General features: G+C 46.1%; 1 protein-coding gene across 1 annotated transcript; it reads right to left on the minus strand.

Moving 5' to 3' along the window:
* Positions 1–281: 281 nt before the first annotated feature.
* aspm (assembly factor for spindle microtubules) lies at positions 282–22,243 on the minus strand. The gene is made up of 26 exons (XM_069153010.1): positions 21,903–22,243; positions 21,482–21,625; positions 19,216–20,623; positions 18,871–18,966; positions 18,598–18,699; positions 18,354–18,500; positions 17,926–18,168; positions 17,759–17,826; positions 17,070–17,211; positions 16,049–16,179; positions 15,424–15,599; positions 15,180–15,325; positions 14,730–14,815; positions 14,430–14,642; positions 13,974–14,178; positions 13,376–13,524; positions 12,855–12,983; positions 12,135–12,329; positions 6,538–11,817; positions 6,128–6,277; positions 5,849–6,040; positions 4,480–4,672; positions 4,203–4,357; positions 899–1,075; positions 632–804; positions 282–518 (listed from the first exon to the last, which is right to left on the minus strand). Exons 1-26 carry the CDS (start codon positions 22,176–22,178, stop codon positions 416–418), a joined length of 10,479 nt encoding a protein of 3,492 aa, XP_069009111.1. The 5' UTR covers positions 22,179–22,243; the 3' UTR covers positions 282–415.
* Positions 22,244–22,579: the final 336 nt, after the last annotated feature.

A 22,579-nucleotide genomic window follows, 5' to 3' on the forward strand; every position in this document is an offset into this window, starting at 1 on the left:
AGTTTTAAAACGTACTCCCAAAGGTTATGAATGGAGCGAGGTACAATCTCTGAATTTTTTTTATCTCACCTCGTAAAGCTAAATAAAAAAAGGAAATATGGCCGATATGACCTGCTACAAATGAATATGGAAATATCATCATTAAGAGCAAGTCAGCAAGCCGATACTACATTTAATGAAGTTACTAAAGCGCCCCAATTTGTTAGAGACAGATGACTGTGATTTACATTTTCATGCCGTCTGTAAATGTAACCCAGAAAGACCACGTCAACGCATTTGAAAGAGACAGATCCACTTTAATATTTACATGAAAACGAAGTGGCAAAAATAGAAAAAACATAAAACAATATTTTTTGAAGTCGATTAAAAAAAAAAAAAGAGATGATGAACCAAAATGTAAAAGCTTCTCTTTTTTTTACAACGCAACAGACAGTGTGTCCGCCACCATGTGAATGGCCCTGAGAGGGTCCACAATGTCTTTAAGCTTGTCCTTTCGGAGAACCCAGTCCGGTGCGAATCTGAAAAAAAAAAAGAAATAAAGAAAAGATCAATTAGCACTGCAAACAAAAAGTATACAGTTTAACTCACACGGACACATGCAGCTCTGTGTAAAAATTTTTTATATACGCACTTCGGTGCAGGGCGAGATTTACGAGGCGTCGCCGCAACGAAGAAGCTCCCGTTGATCGACGCGCTCATCTTCTGTTTGACGATGGTTCTCTCCGCGTCCATCTTGTGCTTGCGAGCAGTGAGGCGGTAAATGCTGCGTATCCTGTCCAAGATCTTGGGCAGCTTCATGACCTCCTAAAAAAAAACACAATAAGTTTAGCACATTACATTTCCTCTTCTGCAAAGTATTTGATATTTCTGCAGTCTGTGCGTCGTCGTGGCTACGGACCTCAGCGCGGCGCTTGTCCTGCAGCAGCAGAGCGAGGAGGAAGCAGGCCTTGGTGAAGATGCTGCCGCCCTTCTCCGCCACTTTGTCCCCTGCTTTCTCCCGGTATCTCTGCAGCAGGTCCAGCAGCGTCTCCACGGAGTTCTCCACCGAATACACCGCCTCGATGGTCTTGTGGTACTGAGGGAAGACATCCAAAGGGAGTGGGTGAGTGGCTTTTTGCAAATTTGAGCCATGTTAACGCTGAAACATCAACTACTGACTGCACCGCCATGAATCCCAGAGATTCTCTGACTTCTCCTGCACGAAAAATGTGAAATATATATATATATATATATATTTTTTTTTAAACAGAGTTAGATTATCATATCATCAGATACACCTTCAATGACACGCTCAGGATGAATTGCGATGACCTCTGTGTCATATACGTGTTCACTGACATTTTGACCTGCTGTTGGTGATGCATGAAAACTGAAGGCGTCACCAAACACCTGCGAAATCAACAGTCCCATCAGGTTTGTCTGCGCTTTGTATTTATTGCTAATTAACTAATTTAATCAAATAAAAATTGTGAACATTGTAAATGTTTTACCTTCTTTTATTTTCATTATTAATTAATTTCAGTATTGATTTACTATGACTGTACATTATAAATAAGGTGGTCCAATGTTTATATTGGTAATTGTTGAACTTTTTTTTTTTTGCTTTTAATCGCTCCATTGTCTTTTTAAACTCGTTTTGATTCCGTTTCTTGTTTGTGCAGCAGTTTATTCAACTCTCGTTTATAAATGTGACTCGAGGACATATACACATGAATTCCACATCAGCTTACTTAATTCCCCTTCCCCCCCCCTTCCCCCCCCCCCCCCCCAAAAATAAAAAAACCCTGATTGTTGGTGACCAATAGTACCTGAACAAAAGCCACAGACATGTCCCTGCTGGCAAGAGTTTAAAACTGCAACATGACAGTAACATTTGTTAATCTGCACTATCAGCATACTTTACTGCGAGGAGATTAAAACCAACCGGGAAGGATGTTCAAAATAATAAGTAAATAAAACAGAATGACCGAGTCTACTCTGCCTGCATGTTTCTGCAACAGTCTAGCTGATCATTTCCAAAACGAGCAATCGAAGTCCACAGAGCAGAGCGAGAAATCAATGAAAACAAACGGAAAAGAAAAAAAGAGGAATTCTAGTTTTGGTCAGTTACCTTCCAGGAAACAGACTCTTACAGTCTTTAATGTTTTTATTTCATCATGCTCCGTTTCAAACAATGCAACCTGCTGGCACGATGCTATTAAATGATGTGCCGGCACTCCGTCTCTGTTCAAACAGCAACAAAACACTCAAATAGGACGACATCTGATGGTGGAGCAACTGTCTGAACTTCAATACTTTTGTTAGTAAAAAGTATATATAGTATATTGTATTGGTCAGTTAAACATAAAATGTAATCCCAAAATGTCTAAAAATAAAAAATAATGTACAAAAGTACCTTAATTAGCACTTGTACAATAATTCATTGTACTGGTTCTTTTTGTGTGACAGTTGCAGTAAAACTTTCACTTTTTAGATTTGCAGTCATTTTATCATCGAAGAATCACTTTCTTCCTCTTTATTCCTCTTTTTTTTTTCTCTCCCACGAAGAAAAATGCTGACTTTACAAAATGTCCCAATTCAAATGCACGCAAACAGGAAGTCACTGTAAAACCACAGAGGACGAACAAAGACGCATGTCCTCGGTCTGTACGGAACAGAAACTGAGCCTTAATGTCAATTTGCTGATTTAAAGGAACAGAAAGTCTGCAGGGAGGTGAGAGATCAGGGCAGCTGAGGAAATGCTCTCAATGCATCCTCAGATAAACTCTCTGGATTAAACTTCTGAACTCCTCCCTTCAGGTCACAAATTACCTGATAGTCACTTGTTATTCGGCGCCATGTCCAGTCTTTGGACTGTAAAGGACCAACAAAAACTTACAAGGACTAACTGTTAAAAGTAAGGGTGCATTTTTACTCCAATTACAAAGATTGAGCTGTAGTTAAAGGAATAGTTGGGCATTTTGGGAACATTATTATCTGCTTTCTTGCCGAGACTTAGATGAGAGGCTCAACGCCACTTTTATATCTGTATGTTAAATATTAAAACAGGGTTCGCTTAGTTCAGCGTTAAAATTTTAAGCGGGACAGACAGCTTGTCTGACTTAAAATATCTAAAAAATAATCCACCTCACTACTCCTCTTAAGCTCATTATTTAACATGTGTCATTTCCGTTTAATATTCACCAAAAACTCAGTGTAAATATGAGAGATTGGCAGGAACTCACCACACCTGGCCACGAAATAGCAAAAAAAAAAAAAAAAAAAACATAAAACCAAAAGTTGATTTTTGTACGAGATCTTGTAACGTCTGACTGTAGAGGTGTAATCATGATACTACAACAAGAAGCTGACACAGTGGAGGTTTGAAACAATACACACAAGATGAGTAAACATCGGTTTTTTTCTTCTGCTATTACTTTGTATCCTTCTGCTTTGGTTCAGCTGAATTCTCGTACTCCACACAATCACATTTAAATCCCTGTGATAAATTGCCTCATGAGCTGCTGCATCACGTGTAAATAGCAGAACACTGGTTAACTGCAGCCCCGGTTTGTGCTGGTAGAGTCAACATCAGCAAACGGATTAATGCCGTTAGAAGAACCAGAACCACAAAATATATCCTGTGCGATTCTGCTGAGCGCAGCTGAACTGTACAGAAAGCAGAACTTGCGTCATTAAAGCACTTTTTAGTTGATTAAAAGCAGAAGCTGTTATCTGATGCTTGTTTAACCAACGCTTCCTCTGGCTGTCTGAGCCTGACCCTCTCAAACCCACTGGAATGATTAAATAATCGCATCCGAACCGATCGGGTCCTGGCGGTTCAGGTTGTGAATTACAAACTCACTGAAAATTGACAAACACGAAGAAAACATCATAAATTCCTAATTGATGGCACTTTAAAATGAAGCGGCAGCGAACAAAAGATGTCTCATTTTGTTAAATACATGTTCCTTCGACTCCTATTGTTTCTGTACGAGAGGTTTGTTGGAGAATTTGACGGAATTAACCTTTAAATTAAAGGGCTTCCACGAAGAAAAAAAAATAAAAAAAATTTTTTAAATGCATAAATAAGCTAAATGATATAAATTTGTCCCGTGTGCTCAGCAACAGTTACAGCAACGTAACCCGACATCAAGACTCGCAAAACCTTTCTACATTAAAGGTTGAAAAGAGCAGATTTAATGTCAAAGCATCTGCGTTACCTTGGAGAGGTTGAGGAGGATCTGGATGGAGAAGGTGATGACGTCCATGCATGGGACGCTCCTGTTGCAGCAGCGGATCAGTGTGAAGATGACGTCGGTGGCTCCGCTCTTGACCAGCCGCTCGCAGCTCTCTGGGGACAGCCTGGTGGCGGTTTCTGTACGGGAGTATGCAACCGTCTTTACTTGCGGTCCTTCAAGAGGCTCCAGTTGGAAGCTCCAGAGTTTATTTGTATTTTTTTTTTCCTCGTATGCGTGTAAATAGCAGGAGAAGTCTCACCCAGGTTCTTCAAGGCCTCGAGAATGTAGGAGAAGTGTTTGTATCGAAGGAGGTAGTCCAGCGCAGACGACGTCTTGTTGCGCAGTTTGTCCTCCTCTCGCACGTTGGCGGAGACTTTACGCAAGCGGTGCCTCAACTTCACGAGCTCGGTGTCGTCGTTCAGTCGGCGGGAGCGGTGTCCTCTCCACAGAGCCTGGAGGGAGAAGATGGGGGGGGGAGAGAGAAAGGACAAAACACACACAAAAAAAACCTTCCAATTAGTTGCTGATCATTCAGGCATCGGATCAGAGCATGTTCGTAATTTCATGCTGGAGGGAGGAACATATTTGAGGACTGGGATGGTGTAGGTATTCAATTAACTGCCAGTAAACAAATTGTGGAGATAAATTACGGCATCAACGTTAGCAGCAAAATGAAAGTAATTTCACGCTGAAAGAACCTGGCGAAGACTCCTACAGCCCTTAATGTTCACGTGTCCTAGTTTGAAGTTTGGAGCAACATTTTGTTGACCAACTATACTTTATTTACTACTAATATCAGAACGAGTGAGGCAATATTTCAATCCTTGTGATTTTTTTACAGCTAAAATGTCAACTGAAACCACAACAATGTAGAATGACAGTAAAGACCCACTGTAGGTGTTGATGGGGTCGATACTGTACTCTGGCCTCAGTGGTATTATTTATTATCATCACAACATCTGAGTTATGTCATAAGAGCTGTCTAGAGCAACTTTATGGAGACTATTTGCCAATTCTGTAACTGTGTTATTGAGGCATTGAGACAAGTTTGTCTTCAGTTGTCCATGAGAACATTCAGACCCTCACAATGAAAATCAAGTTTTATTATTGTTAATGTGCCCACGCAGTCAGTAACATAGCGGAGCATTTCCACTTTGTAACTGCAGTGACAGTTTGACAGTCTCAAACACTGTGAGACTGTCAAGGTTTCATACATCATAAACCTAAGGAACCAATCCTGACAGTTTAGGGGCGGAGCTTTCATGTCATCGAGCAGCGGAGGGATGAGTTGAGATTGTAGCGTGTACTATTTGCTTTCTTTAGCTTTAGAGATTAACACATACTGAATGAAGGCAAACATCTACTTTAAAAGGCATTTTTCATTCTTGGAAAAAAAAAAAAAAAAAGAAAAAAAAAAAAACTTCGGCTGAGCCAAACTTCGAATATTCAATTGATTTGTTTTAACTCGGGTGGTTGAACTCCAGATGAACTTTGACTATACTTCTGCCCTGAAGGGGGACTGTGGATTTTGAAGCACTTTAATTAGGAGATCTCTAAAGAGGAAGGATTACAGCAAACAAAGCCTGACAACGATCAATACAGAAACACGGAAAGACGTTAAGTCGTACCTGAGCCTTGACAATACCCCGTTGAACCCTCTTCTGGCGCCTCAGAAGGAGGAATTTCCGGACGGCCCGCTGGATGACGGACGCGGCCTTGTGGCGGCGGGCCAGCCAGCGCCTGGCGGCTCTCTGGGCGGTCACCACCTTCCTCCTGTCCTCCAGATACCGTCTCCTCTGCTGCCTCGCTCTCAGCCATCGCTAAGAAAACACAAGGGAACCACTTTTAAGAAATGTTGTGTTTTTTTCCACCACAATAGGCTCCGTGTGCTCTTTTGCTGCTCGTACCTGTATGGTGATGACTGGAAGGATCTGTTTTTTCGCCGACTCCAAAGCCCAGTGAGCTCTCAGAGCTCGTTGGATCTTTGTGGCGCTGAGATGATGGAAAACCGCCGCCGTAAAGCGGAGCCTCCTCTCTGCCCGGGCGGCGTCCAGCACCTGAAACACACGATAACCTCTTAACCTTTCGCTCTTTTTAGCCTGTTCATTGAAAGTTATCATTTTGACGTGGTGAGTTTCCTTCCAGACAGCCTTTGGTTCCCTTTAAATTTTCCCTTTTTTAGTATATTTATTTTAATTTTGTAACCACCACGCACGTTTGCTGCGATGGATTTCCCGTTTTGAGAAGTTTCTACAACGTTAATTGCTCGCAAACCGAGGACTGTCGGGAAGTCAGTCTGTGGCCTTTGGCCCCTTACCTGTCGTCTTGCAATCCAGGCTCGGCAGTGTTTCTGAAGAGTGATGGCAGCTTGCCTCGTTCGGGTGAACTCGTTCCTCTCCAACCTGCCGAGCTGCGCTGCCCGGACGCTCCGCTGCAGCTTCACAGCTGCCTCTCTCTTCCTCAGGAAGACACGCCGCTGCACTGAGCATCTCCAGCGCGACTGGATCACGACGGCGGCTTGGTTTTGCCGGCCGATGTCCCTCCTGACACACCAGCCTCTGAACGCTGCCTGAAGGAGGATTGTGGATCGTTTCAGTTTCAGAAACTCTTCCCTTTCTTGTCTCTGAAGAACACGAGCCCGATAGTGTCTCTGGATGATGATGGCAGACAGGAGCATGGCCTGGTATTTAACTTCCTCTCCGTGCCTCCTGAAAGCAGATTGGATCACAGTCGCAGCCTGATGCCAGCGAGCAACCTCCTTTCTGACCTGCTGTCCTCTGAACGAGACCTGAAGGATGACGGCAGCTCTTTGCATTTCCAGGTATTGCGTTCTTTGTTTCTTTGCTGCTGCAGAGGCCCGATATCTCCTCTGAATGGTAAGGACGAACAACTTCATTTTCAGATACTGCAGGTGTTCACAGTGGGCTCTGTAAGCTCTCTGGATAACACCGGCAGCCTGATGCCTTCGTTTGATGGTTTGTCTGGATTTCATTCCACGATATGCAGCTTGGAGAACGATGGCAGCTTTTCGAACCTTTTCATCATGTTTCACCTCAAGGTTTCTCCGTCTCTGAGCTCTAAACCTCTGCTGTAAGACACATGATGCCCAGCGTTGCCTCCTGAAGGCCGACTGCTGTTTGAACCTCTTGAAGTTTGCCTGAATGACCGTAGCTGCTCTCTGCTTCTTCACCATGTCGGTCCTCACGTGACGACCTCTGAACGCCGCCTGAAGGAGGATTGTGGATCGTTTCAGTTTCAGAAACTCTTCCCTTTCTTGTCTCTGAAGAACACGAGCCCGATAGTGTCTCTGGATGATGATGGCAGACAGGAGCATGGCCTGGTATTTAACTTCCTCTCCGTGCCTCCTGAAAGCAGATTGGATCACAGTCGCAGCCTGATGCCAGCGAGCAACCTCCTTTCTGACCTGCTGTCCTCTGAACGAGACCTGAAGGATGACGGCAGCTCTTTGCATTTCCAGGTATTGCGTTCTTTGTTTCTTTGCTGCTGCAGAGGCCCGATATCTCCTCTGAATGGTAAGGACGGACAACTTCATTTTCAGATACTGCATGTGTTCACAGTGGGCTCTGTAAGCTCTCTGGATAACACCGGCAGCCTGATGCCTTCGTTTGATGGTTTGTCTGGATTTCATTCCACGATATGCAGCTTGGAGAACGATGGCAGCTTTTCGAACCTTTTCATCATGTTTCACCTCAAGGTTTCTCCGTCTCTGAGCTCTAAACCTCTGCTGTAAGACACATGATGCCCAGCGTTGCCTCCTGAAGGCCGACTGCTGTTTGAACCTCTTGAAGTTTGCCTGAATGACCGTAGCTGCTCTCTGCTTCTTCACCATGTCGGTCCTCACGTGACGACCTCTGAACGCTGCCTGAAGGAGGATTGTGGATCGTTTTAGTTTCAGAAACTCTTCCCTTTCTTGTCTCTGAAGAACACGAGCCCGATAGTGTCTCTGGATGATGATGGCAGACAGGCGCATGGCCTGGTATTTAACTTCCTCTCTGTGCTTCCTGAAAGCAGACTGGATCACAGTCGCAGCCTGATGCCAGCGAGCAACCTCCTTTCTGACCTGCTGTCCTCTGAACAAGGCCTGAAGGATGACGGCAGCTCTTCGGATCTTTTGATATTGTTGCATTTGTTTCTTTGCTGCTGCAGAGGCCCGATATCTCCTCTGAATGGTAAGGACGGACAACTTCATTTTCAGATACTGCAGGTGTTCACAGTGGGCTCTGTAAGCTCTCTGGATAACACCGGCAGCCTGATGCCTTCGTTTGATGGTTTGTCTGGATTTCATTCCACGATATGCAGCTTGTAGAACGATGGCAGCTTTTCGAACCTTTTCATCATGTTTCACCTCAAGGTTTCTCCGTCTCTGAGCTCTAAACCTCTGCTGTAAGACACATGCTGCCCAGCGTTGCCTCCTGAAGGCCGACTGCTGTTTGAACCTCTTGAAGTTTGCCTGAATGACCGTAGCTGCTCTCTGCTTCTTCACCATGTCGGTCCTCACGTGACGACCTCTGAACGCTGCCTGAAGAACGACAACGGAGCGCCTCATTGTCAGGAAGTTCTCTCTGTCTCGCTTCTGAAGAACACGAGCCCGATAGTGTCTCTGGATGATGATGGCAGACAGGCGCATGGCCTGGTATTTAACTTCCTCTCCGTGCCTCCTGAAAGCAGACTGGATCACAGTCGCAGCCTGATGCCAGCGAGCAACCTCCTTTCTGACCTGCTGTCCTCTGAACGAGACCTGAAGGATGACGGCAGCTCTTTGCATTTCCAGGTATTGCGTTCTTTGTTTCTTTGCTGCTGCAGAGGCCCGATATCTCCTCTGAATGGTAAGGACGAACAACTTCATTTTCAGATACTGCAGGTGTTCACAGTGGGCTCTGTAAGCTCTCTGGATAACACCGGCAGCCTGATGCCTTCGTTTGATGGTTTGTCTGGATTTCATTCCACGATATGCAGCTTGGAGAACGATGGCAGCTTTTCGAACCTTTTCATCATGTTTCACCTCAAGGTTTCTCCGTCTCTGAGCTCTAAACCTCTGCTGTAAGACACATGATGCCCAGCGTTGCCTCCTGAAGGCCGACTGCTGTTTGAACCTCTTGAAGTTTGCCTGAATGACCGTAGCTGCTCTCTGCTTCTTCACCATGTCGGTCCTCACGTGACGACCTCTGAACGCCGCCTGAAGGAGGATTGTGGATCGTTTTAGTTTCAGAAACTCTTCCCTTTCTTGTCTCTGAAGAACACGAGCCCGATAGTGTCTCTGGATGATGATGGCAGACAGGCGCATGGCCTGGTATTTAACTTCCTCTCTGTGCTTCCTGAAAGCTGACTGGATCACAGTCGCAGCCTGATGCCAGCGAGCAACCTCCTTTCTGACCTGCTGTCCTCTGAACAAGGCCTGAAGGATGACGGCAGCTCTTCGGATCTTTTGATATTGTTGCATTTGTTTCTTTGCAGCTGCAGAGGCGCGATATCTCCTCTGAATGGTAAGGACGGACAACTTCATCTTCAGATACTGCCTGCGTTGGCAGTGGGCTCTGTAAGCTCTCTGGATAACGCTGGCAGCCTGATGCCTTTGTTTTATGATCCGTCTGGATTTCATTCCACGGTAGGCAGCTTGTAAGACAACAGCGGCGTGTCTCTGGGCGCTGAGGGAGAGCGCCTCCGCTCTCATTTCTCTGTTGGCTCTGTAACGTGCTTGCAGTACACTGGCCGCCCAGCGGAGCCTCTTGTAGTTGGTTCTCTGCTGGTGCTTTCTGAAGTGAGACTGAATCGTCACAGCGGCCGTACGCTTCACACGCAGCTGCTTTCTAACTTCGTAACCTCTGTACGCCGCCTGCAGACGAGCGACTGCCCTGCGCTTCGACAGGTAGTCCAGGCGGTCTTTCCTCGCCAGGGTCACAGCTCTGTACCTCCGCTGACAGGCCAAAGCTGCTGCCTTGACAGCGAGGAACTGCTTTCTGTCTCGGACGGTCAGAAACTTCCGCTGAATGATTGCAGCAGCTCGGTGCATCTCTGCAACCTCCGTCCTGACTTTGTGGCCGCGGTACGCTGCCTGGACGATTACAGCTGCGGATTTCATTGCTCTGTAATTCTGCATCTGTTGATCCCTGAGTTTTTTGGCCCTGTAGTGTTCCTGAACAATAAGGGCGGCACACTTAGTGGCGAGGTAAGCCATGCGCGTCCTGTGCATCCTGAACCGAGCTTGGATCGCTGTGGCGGCGTTGTGCCTCCTCCTCAGGTCTGCCCTCCCTCTAAATCCCCGGAAGACCGCTTGGATCTTTACGGCGGCCATCTTCAGCTCTCTGAATTCATTTCGCTGCGCCCTGCAGAGCAGAAGAGCTCTGTATCGGCTTTGGATGATAATCGCTGCACTTTGAAGGAGAACATATCGTTTCCTGTGTAAAAACATCCTCACTGATGACTGAATGACAGTCGCCGCCTGGTGCTTTTCCCTCAGCGCCGTCCTGACTCTCATGCCCCTGAATGCAGCTTGGAGGGCGACGCAGGCTGCTTTCTCCTGCACGTACGCTGCCCTCGCCGCCTTTCCACTCACAAAGGCTCTGTAATGACGTTGTATGACTACGGCCGCTGCCTTCTTGGCTCTGTACTCCGCTTGCGCTCTGTGCCGACGATAGCCAGCCTGTATAAGCGTCGCACACTGATGCCACCCTCCTATCCTCTTCCTGTCGGCTCTGCCTCTCCAGTTCGCTTGTACGATGGTCGCGGCGCTCCGAAGAGCCTCATATTCATTCTTTAAACTACGGGCTAAAACTGTTGCTCTATACCTTTGCTGTATTACAACTGCAGCTTTCCTCAAGATCTGGTAGTGCCTCCGGGCCGCGCGCGCCCTAAAAGCCGCCTGGATCAGCATCGCCGCCGCGTGCTGCTTTTTCAGCGCCTCTCGGGCCACTTTGCCCCGGTAAGCCGCCTGTACGGTCACGGCGGCGCATCTCAGCCTCACAAACGTTCTCCTCTCCGCGTCTCTCGTCACGGAGGCCCTGAACCGCCGCTGGATTGCGACCGCTGCTAATCTCATCTCCTCCGCCTGTTTTCTGACAACGCGCCCTCTGAAGGCACTCTGGACGACGACAGCGGCGCGGTGCTGCAGCTTCAACGCGTGAAAGTGGCGCCTCTGAGCGTGGCCTCTGTACCGGGCCTGAACCAGCACGGCGCTCCTCCTCATCCGATCGTATCGACGGAGGCACGTCCGCATTCTGTACCACGACTGAATTCTTACAGCCGCGCCGCATCTTTCGCCCACTTTTTCCTCGTACCATTTCTTGAACGCGGCCTGTATCACTGCGGCAGCACGGTTCTCCCTTTGTGTTTTCTGAGCTTTCCATCTTCTGTACCCTCTCTGTATTTTCACCGCGGCGGTCCTAAGACACAGGTAACGTTCCCGGTCTCTCCTTGACAGAGCCCGTGCTCGGGAGTGCCTCTGAATGACGGTCGCCGCCCAGTGGATTTTTCCGTAAGCGCAGGTCGCCCTCCTCATCCGCCATTGTGCTTGGGCGACAATGGTGTAATATCGGAGGCGCTGGTAAGCCCTCGTGGCCGAAAACATCCTCCACTGAGCCTGCATAGACAAGATAAGGACCGTCTATTCAATGAACAATTGCACACGGCAGATTCATTATGCAGAAAACGTTCCTGCTGTAACAAAACAGACAAACAGTAAAAAAAATAAAAATAATAAATCATGACAATGAATAATAATGTGTCCTCTCTTACAACTGGAATCACTGAAGTAAGAAAAACTAAATCAGATCAACACTTGACAGTATTTTTTTTATATTCAGTTGAGTGAAGTCTAAATGGATTATCATGTACAACTTTGTTATTTACACTTTGTTTACAGCCCTTTCCCTCTTCTCGTGTGTAATGAGCGCCTACCTGGATGACAGTTGCTGCTTCGTGCTGCATCTTTCGAAGTTGAGCCTGTTTTTCCAGCCTCAGCCGGTTGCGGGCTACGTAACCCCTCCAGAACGACTGGATGACAACGGCAGCCTGATTCTGCCTGTTCGCTCTGCGCTTCTGCAGAAAACTCCTCACCACTACCTGGATCTTCCCGGCGGCCGTGTTTCTTTCCTGTATCCAAACGAGAGACATTATAAAACGTACTATTATTCACGCATATTTGTCTTTACTGGCCTGAAATCACTAGCTTCAGTAACAATGCAGTCGATTTAAAAAAAACAGAGAAGGTGCAAACTTAAGGACGGAAGAGAGACTGATTCTTTGCCATTTAAATCTGGAATCTTTTTTTTTTTCTTTCTTTTTTTTAAACGTGGGGAGATTTATTTTGATGCACCTGACAAATATAAGTAAACTTTTCCCTCCTTTTAGCTCCATTTTTGGTCTGCACCATCTCCCGAGTTAAATAGCACGATTCTTTTCTCCACTACGTCCACCGGTTCATCTCCAGTTTTGTCTGTCCGCCGTTTGCTGCTGAGCAGGTCGTGTTCAGTGGTGGGTTTAAACCTTTTTAACTGAAAGCAGCAGCCTGATGCAAATCATTTCTACAAGCAATCGTATTGACGCTGTAACACTGTTGTCAAATTGTCGTTTGAGATGTTTTAAATGTGATCAGATGAATAAAAATCCAGCACCGACCTTGTAGAGCTGCAGATCTTTCTTCAGTCGGTATTTCCTCCAGGCGCCCTGGATGACCCGAGCCGCTCTGGTTTCGTTCCTCAGGTCCAGCAGACGAGCGCACAGGAAGGACAGGTACGACATCACAACCTGGAAATAAACAAGTACAAATGAGGGCGGCGCTGCAGTATTTCACGCAGGTTTTGACACAGATTCTTAAGACACCTTAGAGGTTGTTTTTTTTCGTGGATATTGACATTTAAATTTAAGAAGATTTGAATAACTCTTAGATTGATAAGTTCTGATATTCAGTTTAATCAGTTAAGTCTTTTTTTTTTTTTTTTAACTAAAATACTAACACTCTGTCTCCAACTTCTCAAGTTAATAATAGATGTTTTTTTGTTTGTCATGTGGGTGTAAACTGAATATTTTCAGGTTTTCGGCTGTTTTACTATTTCCTGAGATTTTCCTCGATAAAACGGTCAACTGATAAAACAATATCAGGGTTTTCCCCACCATTATAAAAAGAGTATAGTTCTCACCTTCTCGTTGGGGATGGTGTTGGACATGTCGGCCGGGTTGATCATGGCTGGCACGCCGCCCAGGAAGGCCACAGCAGAGTTGACCAGCCTGAAGTTGTTCTTCTCGTTCTCCAGGAGCTCTTTAAACTCCGGTGACGGCGAATGTGGGCCTGTTCGCAAAGTAACGTCGAAACTGTCATCGCAAGTCAGGAATGTCTCAACATTTAACTTTGGAACCACCGTCCACCCTTTTTTCCTGAAATGAAGTTACTATAACTGAGAGAAATCATTTCATCCTTAGAGACCGGCAGGAAATTAAGTTAATTAAGGTGCAAAATAAATACTCTTTAATAAACTGGAAAAAACATTTCCCCCAATAAACCGTCACCATCCTGAACGGGTAGATTTGCAGTACAGAAATAAAACAAATCTAATTAATTTATATAACAGATGCTGCATTTTATCATTTGTAGAGTTCTCTGAGCACATCAGAGGTCTTTTAAACCGGCTGTTTTACACTCTGAAGCACCACTAATGTCCGTGTGACGTACAGGCGTCTAAATGAACACGTTTTGTTTTTTTGTTGTTTTTTTGTTGTTTTTTTAAAGCGCAGCCGTACCGTTCGGGCCCGTCGGCGGGGAGTCGAAGGAGCTGTCCGAGTCGCTGGCTGAGCAGCTGAGCTCCAGGCGGCCCCTCGGCGAGCACTCCACGGTCTGAGTGGTGCTGCGACTGACGGACGCCGCCGGCAGCAGACCGGGGTGGTAGTGGTGGATGAGGTGGCAGAGGACGCGGCCATCCGAGAACGTCACGGTGAAGTTCTCCACCTGCACACACGCACGACTCAATTTACCGTATCCACGCAGAACACTCACGTTGTTTTTGTTTTTAAGTGTTTCCAGGTGAAACTGAGAGAAAGAGGACGGACTGTTTAGACCTTGCAGAAAAGCTACAGATCCAAAGACTTCCAACGGTTCAATAATACATCAAAGACAGAATCAAATGAAAAACGCTGCAGAGTCGCTTCAACTCCAAACACAGCGGTGTTTTTCTTGCGGTAGTAAAACGTCAGCCTCACCTTCAGGTTGTAGAAGTCGCACACGGCGCGGGCCCAGTCCATCAGCAGGGCGATCTTGCCGCTGCCGTGTTCGTACGGCACCCGGGCCTTCGCCGGACTCGGCTGGAGGCCCCGGTCGGCCCTCAGAGACGCCAGCCTCCGTTTGGTCCTCAGGGTTCTCTTCAGGAAGCCGATCTCCTCCCTGAGCTGGTCCTCGTCCAGGATCACCTCCACCTGGACACATCGTTCAGTCGCAGCACGTCAGTTCAACTTGTTGTTGTTGGAGTAGAACTTTAACTGGAAACTAAACGGGATACGCACATGAAATGCGAAGATGATTTTCCACAGCAGGCTCAGCGTCTTCTCTCTGTGTCCATCCACAATATCTCTTGAATCAATGGTGGCGCCTGAAAATAAAGACACAGTGCTTAAATACCATTTTAATGACGGTTTAAAATCAGTTAATCGTGTTCAAGTGATTTTTTTTTTGTTAAGCAAAAATCCTCTCAGGATTATCTCCGTTTTCATATTATAAATAAAATGTTATAAATTAGTTTTAGTTTTTTTTTTTTTATGCGATTGTGAAAACAGTTTATACGAATATGTGAGAAGACTGAAGGCGTTCGCGCTCAAGTTAGAATAGCAGCTAATGAGAATGTTTGAAAAAAGTACAAATACAGCTCAATAAAAAAAAACAATAAAACACTTTATCTGTAAAAAAATAAAAACAAATCAGAGGGCATACGTTCCCTCAGATTCATAATTCGTTACCGTGTTCGTTCTTGAGGTCGACTCCTTTGTCTTTGAGCACTTGCAGAGCGACGTCGACGTTGTGGACCTTCTGCAGGCGGCTGATGGCCGGCAGGCGGAGCTTCGCCGACAGACTCCAGTCCTGAACGAGGAGCTCCATCACACGCCTGGAAGCAACATCACATGGGAGGGCGGGGGGGGGTCATAAAGATGATGCATAGGAATATTTTTTTTTTCCATTTCAGATTCACGCCGTCCCACTCACACTAAACGAATGCCGCACTTCAAGTCGACTGCCAGATTCTTCACGGCGAAGTTGAACTCGTCCAGCGGCGTCTGAACGTGGGAGACGGGTAAGCCCAGGTAGCCGAGGTGCCGGGGGAGGATGCCCTCCCCGCTCAGGAAGTCCCTGGAGAAGGCCAGCAGCAGGTCTTTGGTCGCCTGGAAGAGAGACAGGCAGCAGGCGGCGTGGCCGAGGTCAGTTTCAGATGGACTCGTTATTGTACTTCTCGTTCTAGCTCTTTTTTTCCCCCATTTGCAACTCAACTATTTGTGACACCTTTCATATTAAAACCCAATACAAAAAATGTATTTGTTTGAAACCAATTTCTCCATTTGTCTGACTTTCTGGACTTTTACATCTTAATTATTATAGAATAAAATAAAAAAAAATAAAAAAACAACAACACATTTTTGCTTAAGATTTTCGAGTAAACACCATCAGATCTCCTGATACATTTTGAGAAAAGACACAAAGACTACAGTGATATTAGAGATCAGTAATCAAGTTTTTATGTTTGCATTTACCAAATGTACGACTTTACCTCTGTGCTTTAATGGGACTTTGATTTATTTTTGTTTGTTGTTGGCGAAGCGAGGCCTCAACCTACCTTGAACTCGGCGTCCACGCAGAACAGACAGGGGTCGTGTTCAATCAGCCGGGACTCTTTGGCTTTGTCCAGGAAACACACCAGCAGGAGCAGCTTCTTCAGAGTGAAGCGAGACAGCGCCTCCTCGTGGCCTGACCGAGAAAAGGTACACAGGCGTTCACACGAGTCCAAAGTAACATAGGTGGGAAATGTGCACAGAGAATATTCAGAAAATGAACAGAAAACACGTTTTGGTTTTTTTTATACCATAGGGAATTATATTCCTTTTTGATCATAACAGGTCTTAATTAAACAGTATCAAAACCTACATGGTTCATCTGTCAAATAATAATAATAAAATCTATAACAAAGTTGGTTTTGGAGTGACTTTAAAGCTTTGCAGTATATTAGTGGAATAGTTTAAAATTAAACTTGAGACTTTGGAACATTAAATTAACAGAGCTTGAGAAAATGTTGAAATCCAGCAGGGCTGCAATGATTATTCTAATAATTAATAAGTCTATCAATGTAAAATATAAACGTAGTATTATTTTAGGGAAAAAGCTCAAAACACTCTGGTTCCTTTTAAAAGTAATGATTTAATGTTTTATAGATGTATAAATTGTATTGGAAATCGTATTGGACATTTTATTGACTAAATGAATGTCAGTAAATGAGCAAATAATCATGAGATCACTCACTGAAGAAAATAAATGTAAGTTGCAGCTTTAAATTTCAGGTAGTTTTAGATTATGCAACATAATTTGATTAACATCATGCACACCGATCCACCGACTAATAAACTGGACGCCCTTATTTTGGAGATACCTGCTGAGTCGTTTAATTAAAGTTGTTCATTTTCAATTATAAAGTGTTTCTGTGTGCTGATGATAGGGTGAAGGAGGCTCGTGTGTCCGCTCGAGTGTGTAATACAAAAAAAACCAATAAAATTATTTTTTTTAAAATACAAAAAAACCTGAGCTGATTACACGAGTAACAACCCTTTAATTTAATGTGGACTCCAGAATATTCCTTAAATTACCGTCTTTGTAGAGGTGCGGCACTCTGGTGTGTCTGAACTCGGCGGCGATGTCCGGGTTCCAGAGCAGCCGCTGGAGGACGAACATGGCCAGGCCCAAGGCGTCACTGTTGCTCTCCAGCGAGATCAGCTCCCCGAAGATCGTCTGAGGATGAGCGACGGTGAGACGGTGAAGAAACCGACGACAGTGTTCGCAAAGACGAATGTTAAAAACAGGGTTCCCGATCCACGTCAAATTTCCTGACTTTCACCAACTAAACAGCTGAAATTCAGTGATCTATAAAGAAGTCTTTGCCTTTCTGTCGTCTATTTCTAATCGCCCAGTTTTCAGTCATCATTTTGTAGCCAAAGCTCTCGAAATCTACATTTTCTTGCATGTTTGCAGCTACAAGACATTTTTACTGAAGTGCTTGTTGACAAACAGAGAGGGCGTTAAAAAAAAAACTAGAAAAAAAACTAGAAACACCTAAAATAACACCAATAAAAACAAGACTACATGGATATATTAAATTAGAATAATGCAATATTATATTTTGATAAATGACAAACAAAATGTTCTTATATTCTGTGACATGGTGTCAAAAAAATGATCAAATCCGCAGATGTTCCCTGTCTGGAAAAGACTTTTAAAAATCCCCTGACGTGTGGGAGCCCTGTAAAAATCAAAAGACGTCACTGATGTATGAAAATACCTCGAGCCCGATCCGTAACCACAGAGGATTGTAGGACAGGAGCCAGTTGAGGACTTTTTTGCGTTCACCTGAAATGGAAAAAATGAAAGAACAACATTACTTTGAAGCTCAGCTGGCAGTTTGACAGGAAGCTTCGGAGCGTTTAAAAACGCAGGACTATGTCCTACCTATGTCCTTCCAGAGGTGGCGATCTTTGCGGATCAGCAGCCGCCGGGCCTCCACCTCCAGTTCCAGCCTCTGAATGGCTTTGACCATGGCCTCGGAGGTGAACAGCTGGCAGGCGGAGCGACGGAGGCGGTTCAGCTTCCGCCGGGCCGTGTAGGTGCTGAAGGACATCTCCTCTTTGGTGGGAGCTTTGGGCACGCTGAACTTGTCGTCGCCGCCGCCCATGACCAGCGACGCGGCACTCACTACGCGAGAAACACACGAAGGAGGTCCGGTTCAAGGAAATAATCCACAGCAACGTGTGCTGTTCAAGATGTTTCCGCGGTGAAATCCTGCTCACTGTGTGTGTGTGTGTGTGTGTGTGTGTGTGTGTGTGTGTGTGTGTGTGTGTGTGTGTGTGTGTGTGTGTGTGTGTGTGTGTGTCTGTTACCTTTAGCGACCTCAGTGTTGACCTTAAAGTCGTCCGGGGTGAGGACGTAGTTGATCCACCACGTGAATCCTCTCTCCTGCTTCTCGATCCACCTCTCGTCGTAGAACATGTTCTTGGCGGCGAACGGCATCGGGTGTCTCGGTAAAGCTGAAAGAAAAAAGCGGAAAACGAAATAAGGTTTAACGGGTAAAAAAAAAAAAAAATCCCACAAAAGCTGGTTTCAGAGCGTGCCGGCAACAAATACCCATCTGCGTAGGCTTGATGAAGGTCAGCTTCGACTGCGCCACGGCGGCGACTTTTGCCATCCTCACGGACGAGGCGCCGGACGCCTTCAGAGATGCAGCACCTGTGAACAACAGAAAACGCTATTTAGCAGCAGCTTACACATCTTAATGACGTCACATCTTTTAGTCTGAGCTTTGCTTTCTGGCTTTACTTAGGCTGTGAATGTGAATTTCCTGCGAGGGCACTTTAACCCTCGCTCACCGACATGACCTTCACATCCCTGCATTCGTACCTCGTGAGATGGGTTTGGAGTTTGTTTTCTTCGCCTGAGCAGGAACGACAGACTTCGTAGTCTTTAGAGACGATGTCGTCATCGAGCGAACTGAGCCTGGAAGAAGAAAATAAAAATAAAAAAGCAAATCCAAAATTTTAACGAATCCACAATTTTGGGTTTAGATCACTACTGAAGCGGTGGGTCGGGTCTATAAGAGCATGTAGGAGAATCTAAGTTGCAAAGAATGCAAAAGTCCGTCTCTAGATCCAGTTTTTTTTTTTTTTTTGTCCCTTCTGGGCTACTGTAAAAAAAACAACAACATGGCGGTGCAATATGGCGCGTTGCCACGACAATTTTGCTCACCTGTGGATTTCTGCCGCTGTGACGCGCTCTGTCTCTCCTGGACGGACCTCGGCGGCTCCGTTCTTCCCGCCACCACCCTGCTCCTTTTGACCCGCTCGGTTTTCTCCGCGTCCTCCTTCTTCCCGTCGCTTTTCAAATACTCCTCGCTCTTCCTCTTCTTGCTCTTCCCCGCCACGTGAACGGGGAAGGAGTCTTCCCCCGGTGAGGGAGGCGCCGGGGGCCGCTCGCATGCGTTGGAGGAGTTTGATAAGAGGTGGCGGTGTAGAGGCCGCGTTAAGGAGGCGATGGTGAAAGCGAGGGGAGCGGCGCCGGGCGGAGGCGGAGGGGCGGCCGAGAAGGAGAAGCGAGAGGGAGCCACCGACGGAGGCGAGAAGGCGAGCCTTGGAGTCGGGCTGGAGGAAGTGAAGTCCGGGATCGGACGCTTGTCCTCACGCCGTTTGGTTCCCGTGTCCGGGTCGATCACGGGAAGGATTGGCGTGCCGGGTCCAGACTCGGACTGGCTGCCGCTGCCGTCGGACAGCTCCAGAGTTTTCTCCAACAGCCTTCGCCTTGACTTCTTGATCTTCCTTCCGCTGGAAGTGTCCGCCTCTACCGGCGCTTTGCTCTTGGTCACCGTGGCGGAGGTGAACGAGGCCTTTCTCGCTCCCTCCGTTGCCTTACCGGCCTCCGAAACGGCAACCTCGCTCACGGCTGCCTTCGTCTTGACGAAGAAAGTAAGTCTGGGCTCGTTGGGCTCGTTGGGCTCGTTGGACTCCAGCGAATCTGAAAAGTCACAGGTGGAGCTCGTGTCTCCGGGACTGGTGTGAACCCGGCTCAGGTCAGAGTCGATGAGGGCCAGGGCGTCTTTCAGAGACAGAGGCGGGGTTGTAGTTGACGCCGTGTCAGCGGCCGGAGGACGAGGTAACGGGCTTTCTGTCTGAATAGAAGGCATCAGCTTCTTAAACCTCTCCGGTGTCCCGATAGGGGACAGCGTCCTGTTAAGAAATTTGGTAAGATCTATACTTTCAGGTTTTCCTGCCAAGACGCTTAGGCTCGGAGACGATCTGCTGGAGTCCATCGGCTTCGCCGACGGGACGAGCAGAACGAGAGGAGAGTTCCCGTGTTGGATAATCTCCTGCTCCAGAGACGGCGGCCTCCGGTTGGCGTTGAAGACGCGCCGCTCCTCTGATTTCCGGCTGCGATCGTCGGACGAGCTCTGCGTCGTCAGGGAACGCTCTCGGACGGCTTTACCCTCGTTCAGGGAAGCCAGCGGGCTGCGGGGCTTGTCCCGTTTGTACTGCGGCTTTCGGGACACTTGGAAGGTTTTATTGGCCGCCATCTTCAGGGGCATCTCCGTTTTCTTTCTCCTCTGCACGGCCATGTTTTCACCCTCTCTTTTCTTCTTTTTGATTGTGTCCCATAAGCTCTTCTGAAATGCACACACACACACACACACACACACACACACACACACACACACACACACAAAGAAGTATACGCGGTAAATGCCATGTCTAAGGCCAAAGTAAAGTTGTGAAGTTCCCCGATTATGTTTGAATGAGAACTCAAACATAACTCTGAATTTGTCTCCAACGTGATCCAAGTTCAGCCAAGTACAAATCATGCAAATTAGGGCTCGAGTCATAATAATCAATGAATCATCATAAGAAATTAAGGCGAGGCAAAGGAGAAAAAAATATCCCAAGAAATCTCAGAAGGCCCCTAAAAACTGTGATTGAGGGGCAAAAAAACAAGCCAAAAAAAAAACAAGGCATCAGTTTCTTTTCATTGATTTCATTTTGATTTCCGGCACACAAACTGTTGTTGTTCACACTACATACGCATGTAACTCGGTTATGATGTCCAGTAGGGACGAGGCGATCCTGCACCTGCAGTGATGGAAGATTTCGATGTATATGTTAACTTCTGCTGCCAATGACGTTGTTGAATCGGAAAACGGTGACAAAAAATACCCATCACTTTGTAACAGGGGAAAATGAAAGGTGACTAAAAGTCTTGTTTTGTCTGCTATAACGTTAAAAGAAGGAAAACAAGATAGCGTTTTACTTGAGAACTTCAAACAAGATCATATTTCTTACCAAGAAATGGATTCAACCATTAATCGATCATCAAAACATAATAATAAATAAACAAAATCAATAATGTGTCAATTAGTCAACCTTTGCAGTTCTGACTTAATAATATATATATATTTTTTTTTTTAAATCGTTCAAGTATTTGAATGCAACAGTCGCTGCAGCATCCGAGTTAAGCTGAGGATATTTACCTTTTTCTTTTTGGGTGCCTCTGCTCTCCCCAGCAGGACGGCCTGGTGCTTGAGGACCCCGTTGGCATTGAAGAGGATGAGCTCTCTGACCCCACCTTCCTCTGTGGGAGTCCAGGTGACCGTCAGACTGAATGAGCTCTCAGACTGCAAAAAAAAAACAAAAACAAAGCACAAGAACCCATTGGGACCAGTGGATGCAAAGGGCAGAACTAAAAACCATCAAGGATGTAATTAATTGATATGTTTAAGCATGTAGAGGAGGTGGGGGAGGGGGGGGGGGGGGGGAGTCCTGTGGGACGTGGGATAGGGCTGCAAGGTTGTTTTAGTTTAAAACATCTTATATCACCCAAGACTGTTGATGTGGTTCATCGTGTCTACGATAAATATGAATCCGGTGCCCGGAGAATAAACTCGAACATACCTGGACGGTGAACGTGTTTTGGTCCACAGAGAAACCTTTTGCTGAGGGGATCTTGTCAACAGTAACCTCCGCATCTGCGTCCTCTGTGGGGTTTTCAACTCGCAGAACCGCCGACTTGGAGGTGCCTAATTTTACCGATCCAAATGTCACGAAAGGAGCCTTTGAAAACTGGATCAGACTCAGAACCGGAACATCGTTTTCCTTGTTGGCGTCGTTTCTCCTCACTGGACTGAAGTCCAGAAATCCTTTCTGCGTTGAAGTCATCGTTTCGGACATTTTCAAACAAACAAAAAAAAAAAGGGGGAACTTAACAGCTTTCTACATGTCAAGTTCTAAGCTTTAGTTTGCTGTAAATGCCCACAAAACGATGCTGACAAGCTCACTGGCAAACGTTAAAACATGCTTCCTTCAACAACGAACGAGCCGTGTTTGAAATCCGGTCGTGTTGTTTAAGCAGCCAATCACAAGCGAAAGGTCGCTACGTCACGTCCAATGGGTAAAGAGAAAACACCCAAACTGTACAAATACACAGCTTTTGACCAATCAGTGGCCGACTACACGTTTAAATTGCCATAAACCACGCCCATACACAGAGAGGAAATACAAATTACGCTGTGTCACTCTAATCGTATTTTTGGACACTTCTAACAAAAAAACAAAAAAAAAGGACTAGTTTA

The sequence above is a fragment of the Embiotoca jacksoni genome, unplaced genomic scaffold, assembly GCF_022577435.1.
Source record: "Embiotoca jacksoni isolate LCO1_2020_lvr unplaced genomic scaffold, fEmbJac1.0.p SCAF_19, whole genome shotgun sequence".
NCBI classification, from domain to species: Eukaryota; Metazoa; Chordata; class Actinopteri; family Embiotocidae; genus Embiotoca; species Embiotoca jacksoni.

Coding starts and splice junctions, on each gene's coding strand:
- aspm (XM_069153010.1), bottom strand. CDS start 22,178: ATGTCCGAAACGATGACTTCAACGCAGAAAGGATTTCTGGACTTCAGT. Junction 12,984..13,375: donor ACACCATCCCCAACGAGAAG/GTGAGAACTATA, acceptor GTTTATTTCCAG/GTTGTGATGTCGTACCTGTC. Junction 1,076..4,202: donor TCCTCCTCAACCTCTCCAAG/GTAACGCAGATG, acceptor GTCTTCCCTCAG/TACCACAAGACCATCGAGGC.